The sequence below is a fragment of the Protomyctophum parallelum genome (genome assembly GCF_964188405.1).
Source record: "Protomyctophum parallelum genome assembly, chromosome: 17".
Classification (NCBI taxonomy): Eukaryota; Metazoa; Chordata; class Actinopteri; order Myctophiformes; family Myctophidae; genus Protomyctophum; species Protomyctophum parallelum.
In genome coordinates, this window is record NC_139719.1 from 14,638,740 (window position 1) to 14,651,901 (window position 13,162).

Consider the following 13,162-nt stretch of genomic DNA (forward strand, 5'->3'; position numbering starts at 1 on the left):
TATTTACTTTGTCCACCACTGATTGCAACAGTCATCTGATCAAATGATGTAATCACTAATCACAGTTCACATGCTATCACAGTGTTAATATTACACTTAAGATTCAATTACAAACAAACGACGATGCTGACGACACACTTGGAACACACACACCTCTTGAATTTAATTAGAATATAATCTGAAGCCATTCTGATTACATTTGAAGCAGTAAAGGTCCCTGCACACTGAGCGCCTTTTTTTCGGATTTTTAGCAGTGTTTCTCCATCGGTTTTCCGAAAAACGTGTCCAGTGTGCCAGTGTGTGGCACTTAAACACTGTTTAAGTGCCAGGGACGTTATCCCGTCTTATGGACGTCTTTGCAATGGGTGCCACGGGCATTAAGACGTCCTCCCAAAAAAGAAATAATAATAATAAATTTCTTTTTTATTATATATATATATTTTTTAAACATATTTTGAAAATTCCTCTAATCTGGTGTACAGGTGATGACATGCACATTACATGCATAATAGAATTACAAATTATTTCTCTCTTTATAATGGGAGAATTGGCACTCAGAGCCTAAACTGGTGGCGCTGAAGGAGTGCAGTATGTGCGCGCACACACACACACACACACACACACACACACACACACACACACACACACACACACACACACACACACACACACAAATCAGATTTGTTTTTGATATTCTTTACACAACATTCCTGCAAAGAATTACATTATTAATTTACTGTTTATCTTTGAGATTTAATAAAAAGGTGGAATTGTCCACCTGAAAAGGTATTATTATTACCATTATTATTATTGTTCCCACAAGCACAAGGACATTAACCCATTCATTCAAAGCATTCGAAGAATTGGTGTCATTTTAGATTTTTGCGTTGGCCATTAAAAAATAGCAGACATATAAGCTCACAGTACATCTGCTATTTTTGAAGTGTGCGAACGACTGATTTAGAAGGCATTTGTAGAATCGGCCTCAGGCCTTAATGGGTTAAACACACACACACCAGACGGCAACGTTCATTCTTACCTCACACGGCTACAAAAAGGTAAGGGAACAGGGAGACGACAGTTCAACACAACTTCTGCCGTGGAATTGCGCGTTCTACTTTCAGTTTGGACTTCCAAGAGCCAATATGGGTCAACATTTCACCAAACATAACCTCCCCAGCCCCCCTAAACATTAACTTTATAGAACATGTGTATGGGTGCAACAGATGATCAAACTAGTCGATGAAATTAGTGATACACTAAATGAAAATCCCTAAATAAGTCATTATTGACAAAAATACAGAAAATTGTCTACTACATAGCTCACAATGTGTGCATTTTATTTGCTAGATTAAGTAGATTTGCATGACACCATTGTACAACGACGTATAAAATAGGTGTTAAGTGGTTAATCAGACCAATTTTGTCTATTATAAAAATAAACTAGATATTTTTCACGTTCATTTAAAACAAACAAATATATAAACCACGCTTCTAGTTTATTCAAATAATCAAAAAGATAAGACTAATCTGTGAACTTGTGTAACATTTAAAATATGACAATGACATATCCAGTTACCTGTGTCTTTATTCCAGGCGTCATTGGGTTGTTAAAATTGTTGAGGTCCCAGATGTATATTTCTGAATCATTGGATCCTGATGCGAGGAGATTGCTCTGAAAGAGATTAAAATCGATCAGACACACGGAACAGTGAACTGGTTCTCAGCCATTTCTGTGTTCTAAGACCACTAAAAATCCTCAAGTTGTTTATTAAAAAACTATTGATATTTAACATCAATGATCTGAAAGTTAGATTTGCACATAAATGAGTTGCCTGTCAACGTAGGCCAGTGTTAAAGTGTTAAACCAGGCCAGTGCAAATATGAATATGAAACGGCGAAGCCGTTTCATATTTGCTATAAAGCTTTATCTACGAGATATCTTGTAGTTGGCATACAACTGGTGTAGAGGGAAACTACGAGATATCTCGTAGTTGGCTTAAATATGATGAAATATAATTTGAACACATTTGATATATTTAACAAAAGGTACTATATATTTTTTGAGGGGCACCTATGTCCAGCTTTGAGGGTTTGTGTAAAAACAAACATTGAAGACAAAAGTGTGGACGCAAATTGTGATTGGCTTCCCCTTGATGGCATCGCTTACCTTAAAGGGGTTGAAGTCAAGCGCTCTGATGGGACCTGTGTGTTTGTCAGACTGTCCCACGATTGCGTCTGCTCCGGATATGATGGCTTGTGGGTTATATACCGTTAACGTGCCGTTCTCACTGCCACACACCAGTCTTCCTTCAGAATCGTCTGCTCCCAATCCAAAATCAACCCATATGATACTGTGCAACCTATTGGAATACACAAATGTACATCCAAAAACACCAGGCGTTATTTATTTTTCTCCTTAACGAGTCAAATGCTGATAAATTCTTTAGTTGTGGGCCAGATAAGCTTCTCTGGTCTACCGGCCACTGGAGAAGCTAACAAACTATTTTTGGAGTAAATCATCTATACCAGAAATGAACAATACATGAATTAATTGATCAATTAACAAATTAATTAATACATACATTAATAAATTCATCGATTTTTTTTGTAGCAAAGGTGGAAATAAACACAACATGGCTGCTAATTTCAAAACTTCAAATCCCTCACTGACCTCAGACACTGCTGTCAACGAACAAAAAGTGCCACCACAGAGTGTAATAATGCATGAACTCTAGAACCTCCTCACCTGTTTGAGGTCGGTAATGACCCTTTGAGCTTCATGTCCAGGGAGGGGTCAGAAAAGTCCACCTCAAATATCTCGAGTGCAGCAGTGGTGTTGAAGGAGGCATCGAGCTGGTGAGCCGACGTGCCTGTTGTATTATTGACACAAAACAAAAAAACAGGTACGACTGAAAATCTACACACTGCAACGTTCAAATACTTAAAAAACAACAACAACAAAACATTGAAATTCAAGGTTAGGCATGAACATAGAAGAGAAAAGCACACACATGCTCAAGTAGTCAGTGTTAATCCAGATGTAACTGTAACTACTAGTGTACAAATGTACCCATATTTGTACACTCCCAGAGTGAATTCATGACACTGCAGGTGTTGCATGGCTACGTAGTACGTACCTAATGCCAGGCAGATGGGGTGGTGGGTTGCAGGACTCCAGGCCTGGTGGGCGGTCCTCTGAATCTCCTTCAATCTCATCTTCCTGGCTGCACTGCCGTGTAATGTCTGCAAGGTCCTGGACAGACAATCAAACAGCTTTAATATGTTGTAGTGGATTTACAATTCAGTTCAAACTGCCTTGCACCTTACATCTCCACATTAGCTCGTGATTTGTGTCACAAATATTGTGATATTAAGTTAGTGATGACCTGTAAATTAAGTAAATTAATGATTACCGTCACCTATATCTTTTTCTATACATTTATGGTGCTAAGTAAGAGACGTCTTATTTGCACAAGAGACCGTAAGGCTTTAAAACAAAATCCTTTGTCGAGTACTGTTTGATATAATTGTCCTGAAAGAGATTCTTTCTCTATTCTTGTGACTTTTTGTCTGGTTTTTTTTGTCTGGTTTTTCTGTTTTTTTTGTAACCAGAAAAATGTTGTGACTGGAGAAACGGTATGGAGCAAAAAAATACCCACTCTTCTACACCTGTAAACTTGTGATGGTGTGGAAAATAACCTGGAGATTAAGTTCTGCACTTCTGCAATATAAATAAATTATAGTACGACTGATAGGGTGGTTCCCTATGGATGCTAAGTATACGAATTACTCCGTTATATTAGCCATTTACCATTTTTGGTTTGTCAAAGTGGGTTCCAGGAGTGACCCGACCCGACCCCCCTAGATCCTTGAGAGGGTTCCAGGGGGTCCGCAGCAAAATGAGGAGCAGTTTAAAGCACTTAGTTAAATCCCTATTTTACTTTTCAGCTAAGCCTGCTTTAGATACCGGTATGCCATTTACGAAAAGATGTAGAATTGTAGACTTCTTATAAAACCCTGCTGGCTAAATATCTGTTCAAATCTGGATCAAAGGCAATACCTATATCAATTTGCAGGTCCTTGACATGAAAACGTTTTCTGCTTTAACTATAATAGCATGTCATTGACATTGTCATACTTTGCAGATAAGAATTCTGAGGATACGTGTCTAAGAACCAGTTAGACACAACAACACGGTAACACGTCTGCACTATTCCTTCACACCCTTGAGCTTGAGCAATAAGATGATGATGATCACAATGGTACATGTCTCTTCTTCACCGACTGAACTCTACTACATACATACTACAATAGTGACACGTTGTGAGCTTGTACATCTGCTATTTTCAAAACATTTGGGAAAAACCCTGAACAATTGTTGACTTGACAACACAAGAATTCCCTTTATGGAACTGCATGACTCCCTGTCACAAAACCTTTTCGGATGGGGTCCACGGCCACCAAATACAAGTCAATCTGGGGGTCCCTGACATGGAAAACGTTGAGAAACACTGATTTAAAGGAACCCCGTGCAAACACTTTAAAGAGACGTGTAATTCTTTGCTAAGCTCTTCTAGCCTGAAGCTAGCCGCTGTTAGCTAGCCAGACCCACCCTTGTTGATAACTTAGCCACACAGAGCGGACAAACATGTAGCTCTTGTCTTTGAAAACTGACAGTCATTTGAATATAATAGCACTCACGTCAGAGTCGTTATTTGAAGTTCCAATAGTCAAAGCCAATTAAAACAAACTAGCTATAGTCCACTGCTGCTGCTAGCTGCTTCGACCGGCGAGAACCACCTAAGCACTAGTTTGCCGTGTTGTCACTTCAGTACGGTGACCGACGAGGGTCAGAATGCGCAATTTGCGCATGTCCTCTTTTGACCCGAGGTAGACTTAGAAGTGCTATAGAGTTCTCATTCTCAAACATTTTAATTTCATAGCCATAACTCTGAGTACACGAATGGAGCCTTTGTACACTCTGAGTTAGTGTTTCCCCACTCACTGTATATGTTTTTCCCCTTTTTACCTCCTTTATGATTTTTTTGGCTATATGGCCTATAGAAGTGTATATTTGTATGTCTCTAAATGTTATGAATTGAAAACGGTGGACCCTCTTGGAAACATGTGTAATGCTTTATGGTCTCGTCCATTCACAGTTTGTATTGAGTTGTGCTTGAATGTACTGTCATTCTGCAAACTGTTAATAAATAATTAAATCAATCAAACAGACCTAAACGTACTATTTGGAGTCCCTTGACGGCATGGACCCTTGTTCTATGCTTCAGGATCACTGCATGTACTGTATTTATCTGCACAACAGATAAACACCAACACCAACCTTGAAAATCAATGGCCTTAGTGGGCTATTACACAAGAACACTACACTGACTACAGGATCCACCATAATGTATATATATTTTAAGATTTGCTTTTGGCTTTTCTGCCTTTATTGATAGTAACAAGAAGATAGAGGGAGAGAGACATGCAGCAAAGGTCGTCATGAACGGCCTATATGTGGCATGCGCCTGGATCACTTGGCCATCGGGCGTAACAGTATAATAATTTATGATAAAGTAATAAACAATTTCTGTACACACACACACACACACACAGTGGATTCCTAGTACATCGGGGGCACACGCACGTGCGCCCACACACACACACACACACACACACACAAAATTGACATAACTTTTAACATAGTCTTTATTTATATATACACAAGTAGTGTGACAGTATAGACATTATAGTTCATAATTTTTGACTTCTTCCGGCTGTTTGTCAGGGTCTCCTCCTCTCTCCACATGCAGGTTATTGTATGGATACTGCTTCGGTCCCTAGAAAAAGAAAAAAAGATTTGTAGAAATGCATGTTCTGCCGCTGGTTGCAAAACAAGTTTCCTTGACAATGGATAATAAGGTAGTTTTAATTTGATCTTAAACTTATGGAAATTAATTCTCAACATTAACCATTAATGCAGAATATAGTTTGATGAAATAACCTAGTAGGAAAACTTTTTTTACTCGACAACCTTCACAATCATCAGTTGCTTCTATGTTTATTTAGTCAGATACAGACTTAGTAAAGGAAATAAAGAGGCAGCTTATATTTATTTATTTATCTGGGTCCTGCAGACAAATCAGCCACGTTTCTCTCTGAATGAAATACCTTAGTGTACAATTTCAATACTGGGTTTGGCTTCAGCCTTCAGCCCAAAGTGTCACAAAAGCTGACAAAGAAAATCCACTGCATTTGTTTCCAGCAGTGAAACACTACGATATTGTATAACAGATCCAATGCCTGTGGGATACAATTACAGTACTATCCAAAAATTAACAGACATTTTCAGACCAGCAGCTAAAAGTAGATAAAAATATCTAACTTACAGAGCACTTTTCTGAGTACTCGAAAGTCGATTTACGAAAGAAAACAAAATGTAACTATATTAAAAAAAAGAATAAAAGAAATATGGCCTACAAAATAAGAATAAAAGTGAAAATAATTGAAAAAAGGATTAGGTGGGGAAACCAAGTCTGAAGGGGCGGGTTTTGGGAGCAAAGGACAGAGATGAAAGAGCAGATAGGTTTGGTTTAGAGTTCAATGTCCGGGGACTACAGATGGAAATTAGCATCTCTGCTAAATCCATTGTATTTACGCAATTTTTTTATGTAATGTTCATTAATATACTCTGTCCTAATCAAATAAACCAATAAAGTAAAGTAAAGTTGTAGATCTGCTATGTGTGTGTGAGCAACACTAGAGTGCAGCTCAGTATACGTAGAACTCCGGCATTTTAGTTACAATAACCCGTTATATATCCTGACACCTCGGGTGAAAAACTGTACTTACAACAGCTTGGTATGCTGGGAATTGTTCCCCGACGTAGAACATAAACAGCATGAAGCCAACGAAGCCGAACAGATGTTTGCACATTGTGTGCCAAGGAACAACGCTGGGCGAGGTGTCCACTCGGTTTCTGATGAACATGTCAAAATTCCAGTGCATCTACAAGAGGATGTGAAAAAACAAAACAATTTGTTAAGAGGAATCTGTTAATGAAAGCTATTCTATAATTATGCTCAGTACAGTACAGTACAGTACAGTACAGTACAGTACAGTACAGTACAGTACAGTACCTCATTTAAGTCAGACAACTCTTAGAGTTAATTTAGAATACTAGTCCTTACCCGTTCTGAATATATGAACAGCAAATGATGTTCAGTGTGTGTAATCTATCTAATAATTTAGCGATCGCTCGCACGCTGTCTATTGGGAGCAAAATAGACAGCGGGCGAAACAACTGAAGTTACGTGGAAAAGTGTGTCCCAGTATTAATCTAGTCCGTCCCAACATGCATTTCACTGGTGACCCGGAAGCCGTCCCAACATGCATTCTAAGGAAGTACTCGGACGGACGGACTGACTGACTGACGGACAGCGACCGAGCAAAATAGACATCGGGCGAGCGATCGCAAAATTATTAGATAGATATATTTATTGAGCATAGATATATGAAGCATAGATTGGCGTCAGGGCTCTGTACCTATTCCTTCCCTGTAACATTAACATTTTAGTTAAATTATAAGCCAAGTAGAATTACAGGGAATGAATAAGAGCCCCATGCAGGGGGATCTAGAAACAGAGCCTGTATACAGGTGGATGCTGGGGAGGCGGTGGGATTTGCAAAAACTTCATGAGCAGCAGGTTAGCAGCAAGTGAGGCAGGGAGACAGCAGCAGCAGCGGCGCACGACCGCACAGCAGGAGAGAAGCCAGGAATGAGCAGGTAGGCAGATAGGTTTAAATAGCCGCTCTGATCAGGTAAAGAGTGCATGAGACTAGTCACCTGATCAGGAAGGCAGGCTCACGAGTTGCCTGCCTGAACTAGCTCTGCAAGCTTCGCATCATTTACTCACCGGCTCACCCCAGTTCCTCCTCAGATCAGGATGATCCCATGCATACCAGGGGTCTCTTTCGTGCTGAGATCTATCTGGGAGCTTTGGATAATCACCAAAGCTACAAAAACAAACAAACAGAAACGTCAGTAAAAAGTCAACATAATAAATGCACACCCTTAGAGCCTGCATTCCAATTTCCCAATAATATGTTGTTTTGTACATTAAATGAGATGGGTACATACGTATAACACATTCATGCACCTATGTCTATAATCAAGCAAATCCTTAACAAAATAAGGTAAGTCACAGATTAATAGCAGTGCAGATGATCAACACAATGCACAACATCCTTTCATTTAGACATTTAGACTTTGTTTTGTTCAGTGCAGTGGTTCTCAAACTTTTCAGGCAGTGGCCCCCAAAATAATCATATTTTAACTGAGGACCCCCTCACCCTGACAAGCACTAGGAGGAGGAGGCATTACAATTAGTTTGACTCAGTTACACATATTATTAATTTTATTATTATTATGAACTCTCTATTAGTACATTATTTGACAATTTGGCCAATGTTTGATCAGTTTATTATTATTCTTTTTTTAAAGAATTTTTTTTTTGCGGCTTACGCCTTTTATTGGTTTTTTGAAGGGACAGACAGTAAGCTGACAGGAAACGGGAGAGAGATGGGGGAAGACATGCAGTAAAGGCGGTGTCGGGCTCAGGAGTCGAACGCGCGGCACACTGCGACTGGATTACCAGTCGGGTGCCCAGATGGTTATGCCACTGCCTGGGCCGATCAGTTTATTATTCCATGTCTTTCTTTCAGGCTGAGAACCACTGGTTTAGTGAACTATGGTGGAAGAAGTAAAGATGAATCTCACCCCTCGCCATTGTCGGGATGAGGCTCATAGTCCTCGACTCTCATGTTGTATTTCTTGGCTGCAGCAGCTCTCTCTTCAGGTGTATTGGGGTATGGGCCAGGAAGTATGCCCTTTGAAGGTCCCGAGGCTGAGACGTGAACAATAAGACATTATTAATTTAAATCATTGTTATTGGCAATGTTTATATACAGAAAATACGTTTTTTTTTATTGTGTGCGACTGTGTGTATTCAACAAAAGGCAGGAGGGAAAGCTATATATACGTCTAGTCTACACTACATCATGCATAGCCATGGTTCACTTCACATGTACATCATGCAGTGCAATGTACAATACATTTGAAACAATAATAAAGATTAAAACATTGAAATTAAACAGGAAGAAACTGAAACAAAAGATAATGTGAAGGATGTATGCTTGACACCGACAGTATTAAGGTTCAAGTTAGGTCCAGCTTTATATTCAGGCATATCTTCAGGGAGGATTTATAAATTATAAGGCGGAGCCGAGTCTAGTCTTAACACTTCTGGGTACCAACCCATTCCACCTTTACAGCTGCAGAGTTTAAAAAGGAATGAAAATATGTAAATGTTCTTTTATCAAGTTACACCGATGGGTGTACTCAATGTTAGTCTTAGTGGAACACTGTCAGACACAGAGTGATCATAGACGCTATAAGCTAACGTTAGCTTGTCAAGGTTATAGCTACTCTGACAAAAAAGCCTCAATGTCTGAGACTGAAACTATGCTGGGATCTACTGTGCCCACAGCTTCATCAAAACATTACAGAGGGTACTTGCCTGCTCTGCTTGCCGACAGGAGGGCTGGCATCCCAGCCACTCTTGCTCTTGTCAGAGCTCGAACCCATCGCTGGAATCCAACAACACCAGCCATGTTTACTGGCCCCAGTCTCTGCCAGTAATAAGACTACGCATGCGCAGGAGGTGAGCTATGGGTCGCCGAAAGGGACACGCACACACACACACACACACACACACACACACACACACACACACACACACACACACACACAGACTTCATTTGAGGTGAGGCGGCCGCCAACGCAGACAGTGCTGGATGCGGAGAATGAGGAGATGGTGGATGTGGATGTCAAAAGGCTCATGGAGAGGCACCGTCGCACCGACACCAAATCAATCCAATCTAATCAAGCCTGATTGAATGGCAGGTTGTTCCCTGGCCAAGCAGCCCAGATCATCAAACCACTGCTGCCTGTCTCCCAAACCTAAACCTCCACCTTTCTACCACCTTCTGCAACCCTCCAACCTGTGTGCGTCCAAGAACCAACGTAAGTTTGGATCATTGCCACTGTTTGTTCTCCCCTGTACAGTGGGGGTTAATGAGCACACATTAAGGGACAATGTACCACAATGTATTATGGACTGGCACTGCACATATATGTTTGAGCTGTAGCTCGACCACTTTAACTGTTTGTTCTGACCTGAAATCCTAAGCACTGAAGCAGTGCATTTGTTATGTTTATTGATTATTTAATATATTATGAAATGTTTATCCTGCTTAAATATAGTTTCTCACATTTAATCCTGAGTAAGTCTGACTTATACTTATGTAATCTTATTTGATGCTTTAAGTATTATATGATATTCTGATGATTATGATTATTATGAATATGATTTCTTATTTCTTATTGCCAATCTTGAATATGAATTGAATGCTATTTATTTAGTTTATTGGATATGTTTATAATTTCAAATATTGTATATTTTGTTTACTTTGTACAGCACACTCATCAATGTCTCAGTAAAGATACCACAAAGGTTCTCTGTCTCCGCCTCCTCTCCGTATATGGTCAGCTGCCTGACCCGTGATCCTCACCTGTTCACCACTGACACTGTCAGTCACTAACCTGAACTATTTCCGAGAGACACTCTTTCAGTGGACATGGACATGGTCATGGAAGGAGCAGAAAAAAACGGAATAAATAAAATGTACAGTAAGAAGTTGTTTGTCTTCTTTGATGAATTGAACATGGTGGACCCTCTTGTAAACAAGTGTAATGCTTAATTGGGCCGTCCACTCACAGTTAAGTCTTTTGTATTGAGTTTGGGCTTGAAATGTACTGTTACTGTAATTCTGCAAACTGTTAATATATATTTCAATCAATCAATGTTGTGTTAGAAGACACATCGGCTGGTGTATATGCTCCCTGCTAGAGCGCTCGCTCGAAGTGGTGGGCATGTGGTTCTTACTACTTTGCTATGATTTTATACCTGTCAACTACTGCCATCTACAGACCAATGGAAGGTAGTGCAGTTGTGCTGTGTTTTGTGTGACCGGTACGCTTCATATCATAATGCCCCCCTCCCACACTCGTCCTGCTGCCTATACAGTAGCTACATTAAAATACCACATGATGGAACATCGTAGAAAAACACTCACTCTCAAAGCCCTAAATTACAAACTTTGTAGTTCTCAACCATGTTTTAGGGGGAATCAGGGCCCACTTGAAAATCCCCAAAGTGCATTTTCAGAGAATGTTAGGATCTTTGTTTTTATCTTGAAAATTTGTGCAAAACAAGATTACTGCCACTCAATTCGGCACACGTTCACACATGACACCCAAAATCAAATATGCCTGCACATTTCATTATCTTTGAATATTGTTTAAGGGGACATTTTAAACATTACTTCTGGGAGAAGATGGGCGTCCATGGGCATGACTGAATTCATCAAGGGTCCTTTACATGAAAAGGCACTGGACTAGTTCAATAAACACTTGTAAATCTCTGGATAAGAATGTCTGAATATCTATATGTATACATATGGAAAAATGAAGGCAGTACGGTTAACAGTTGTTTAGTCAGTCAAACCTCAAGCCTGAAATAAAATTTCTAACTCAGACAGTGTAGACATTTTTCTACACTTGATATGGCAAATCTTCAGTTACTGTAAAGAGCAACTTTACATTTACATATATTATATTTCACAGTAAAACCAAAGAGAAGAAAATAAAGAGATGAAGCTTTATATATGATCATATAAAATGCATTATTTATTACACAACAAAAGATTAAAGCATTACTGTAAAATAAATAAATAATACTAGGACCCATCTCGTAGTGGTGTCTGTAGTCTGATAAGAACACATTCATGTGAAAATTACAAACAAAAGATTAAAGCATTACTGTAAAATAAATAAATAATACTAGGACCCATCTCGTAGTGGTGTCTGTAGTCCGATAAGAACACATTCATGTGAAAATTACAAACAAAAGATTAAAGCATTACTGTAAAATAAATAAATAATACTAGGACCCATCTCGTAGTGGTGTCTGTCGTCCGATAATAATACATTCATGTGAAAATGACAAACAAAAGATTAAAGCATTACTGTAAAATAAATAAATAATACTAGGACCCATCTCGTAGTGGTGTCTGTCGTCCGATAAGAACACATTCATGTGTACTGACATAAACAAGATTAAAGCATTACTGTAAAATAAATAAATAATACTAGGACCCATCTCGTAGTGGTGTCTGTCGTCCGATAAGAACAAATAAATCAAATGACAAATAAATTAAAATAAATATTCAAAGAATGAGTGCAAAACGTCCAGAATACTGTCCATCAACGCCAATGATGCTGGAGAGCGGCGATTCTTTGGTAGGGTCGAAGTCTCTTGGCACTGATGCAGGCAGACGATGGTCCCTGTGCAGGTCCCTGAGAGGAAACATGTGTTAGTGTTAGTATCATGTCCATTGTCCAGCCTTTCTCAACTACAATACCTTGCCAATTAAAACCACAGGAATAAAGCATAGGGTAAGTTATGTCTCACCATACCTAAATATACGTATTCAAACAATATAAAAAGTCACAAAATGTTCAAAAATAATTATTAATTTATTAAACTACAACTCAACATTGTATTCTTGTTTTTATTTATTTTAATTTCATCAAGGAGGTAGCATACCAATATGTACATATTGTACATAAGACTTGATAGTTACACAACTATAATACTCATCATGTGATATCTGATATGGCCATCACACTGTTTATACGTCGGTAAGCTCCCTCCTTAATGAAATGAAATTACAATAAGGATAATTGTTGTCACGACAACGGGAAGCAACGAGATAAATAAGACGTAAAGACATAAATAAGACGCCTAGGTCAGCCACAAGGCAGATTAAGATTGACATTGGTGATACTACTATACTAACACCGCTACGACTCAGTCCGACCCTCAAGAGCTGCTATTCTGCCCACAGAGCACTCTCGGCTTTATACTAAGACCCTAAAAAGTCTTGGTCACAATAATATTTCGCAATGAAAAATTTGAGAACATTTTCTGATTTACACATTGTTGGAATACATCATTTGTGTAACTAGCAACTTAAT

General features: G+C 39.0%; 4 protein-coding genes across 7 annotated transcripts in view; all 4 read right to left on the reverse strand.

Annotated features, from left to right (window-relative positions):
• The window catches only part of sec31b (SEC31 homolog B, COPII coat complex component), a 31,758-nt gene extending 26,953 nt beyond the window's left edge, over nt 1–4,805 (reverse strand). For all 4 annotated transcript variants that reach the window (XM_083786839.1, XM_083786840.1, XM_083786838.1 and 1 more), the window contains exons 1-5: nt 4,705–4,805; nt 3,141–3,256; nt 2,750–2,873; nt 2,171–2,363; nt 1,580–1,675 (exon numbers count right to left, since the gene is read on the reverse strand). In XM_083786839.1, the coding sequence (XP_083642965.1) occupies nt 1,580–1,675; nt 2,171–2,363; nt 2,750–2,873; nt 3,141–3,219 (492 nt within the window). In that variant the 5' untranslated portion in view covers nt 3,220–3,256; nt 4,705–4,805. The remainder of the gene's footprint in view (nt 1–1,579; nt 1,676–2,170; nt 2,364–2,749; nt 2,874–3,140; nt 3,257–4,704) is intronic.
• ascc1 (activating signal cointegrator 1 complex subunit 1) overlaps nt 1–13,162 on the reverse strand; it is a 122,795-nt gene that overhangs the window by 106,657 nt on the left and 2,976 nt on the right. The gene's annotated exons all lie outside the window — the stretch shown is intronic.
• LOC310874153 (carbohydrate sulfotransferase 3-like) overlaps nt 1–13,162 on the reverse strand; it is a 305,274-nt gene that overhangs the window by 15,318 nt on the left and 276,794 nt on the right. The gene's annotated exons all lie outside the window — the stretch shown is intronic.
• On the reverse strand, nt 5,695–9,730 carry ndufb8 (NADH:ubiquinone oxidoreductase subunit B8). Its single transcript, XM_083786851.1, has 5 exons — nt 9,582–9,730; nt 8,783–8,909; nt 7,920–8,019; nt 6,856–7,011; nt 5,695–5,843 (listed from the first exon to the last, which is right to left on the reverse strand). Exons 1-5 carry the CDS (start codon nt 9,673–9,675, stop codon nt 5,751–5,753), a joined length of 570 nt encoding a protein of 189 aa, XP_083642977.1. The 5' UTR covers nt 9,676–9,730; the 3' UTR covers nt 5,695–5,750.

What these genes read in the sequence shown, in the direction of transcription:
- ndufb8 (XM_083786851.1), bottom strand. Translation starts at nt 9,675, where the DNA reads ATGGCTGGTGTTGTTGGATTCCAGCGATGGGTTCGAGCTCTGACAAGA. An exon ending in CATCCCGACAATGGCGAGGG is followed by an intron (nt 8,020 to 8,782) that starts GTGAGATTCATC and finishes TTGTTTTTGTAG; the next exon opens with CTTTGGTGATTATCCAAAGC. An exon ending in TCCCAGCATACCAAGCTGTT is followed by an intron (nt 5,844 to 6,855) that starts GTAAGTACAGTT and finishes TTCTTTTTCTAG; the next exon opens with GGACCGAAGCAGTATCCATA.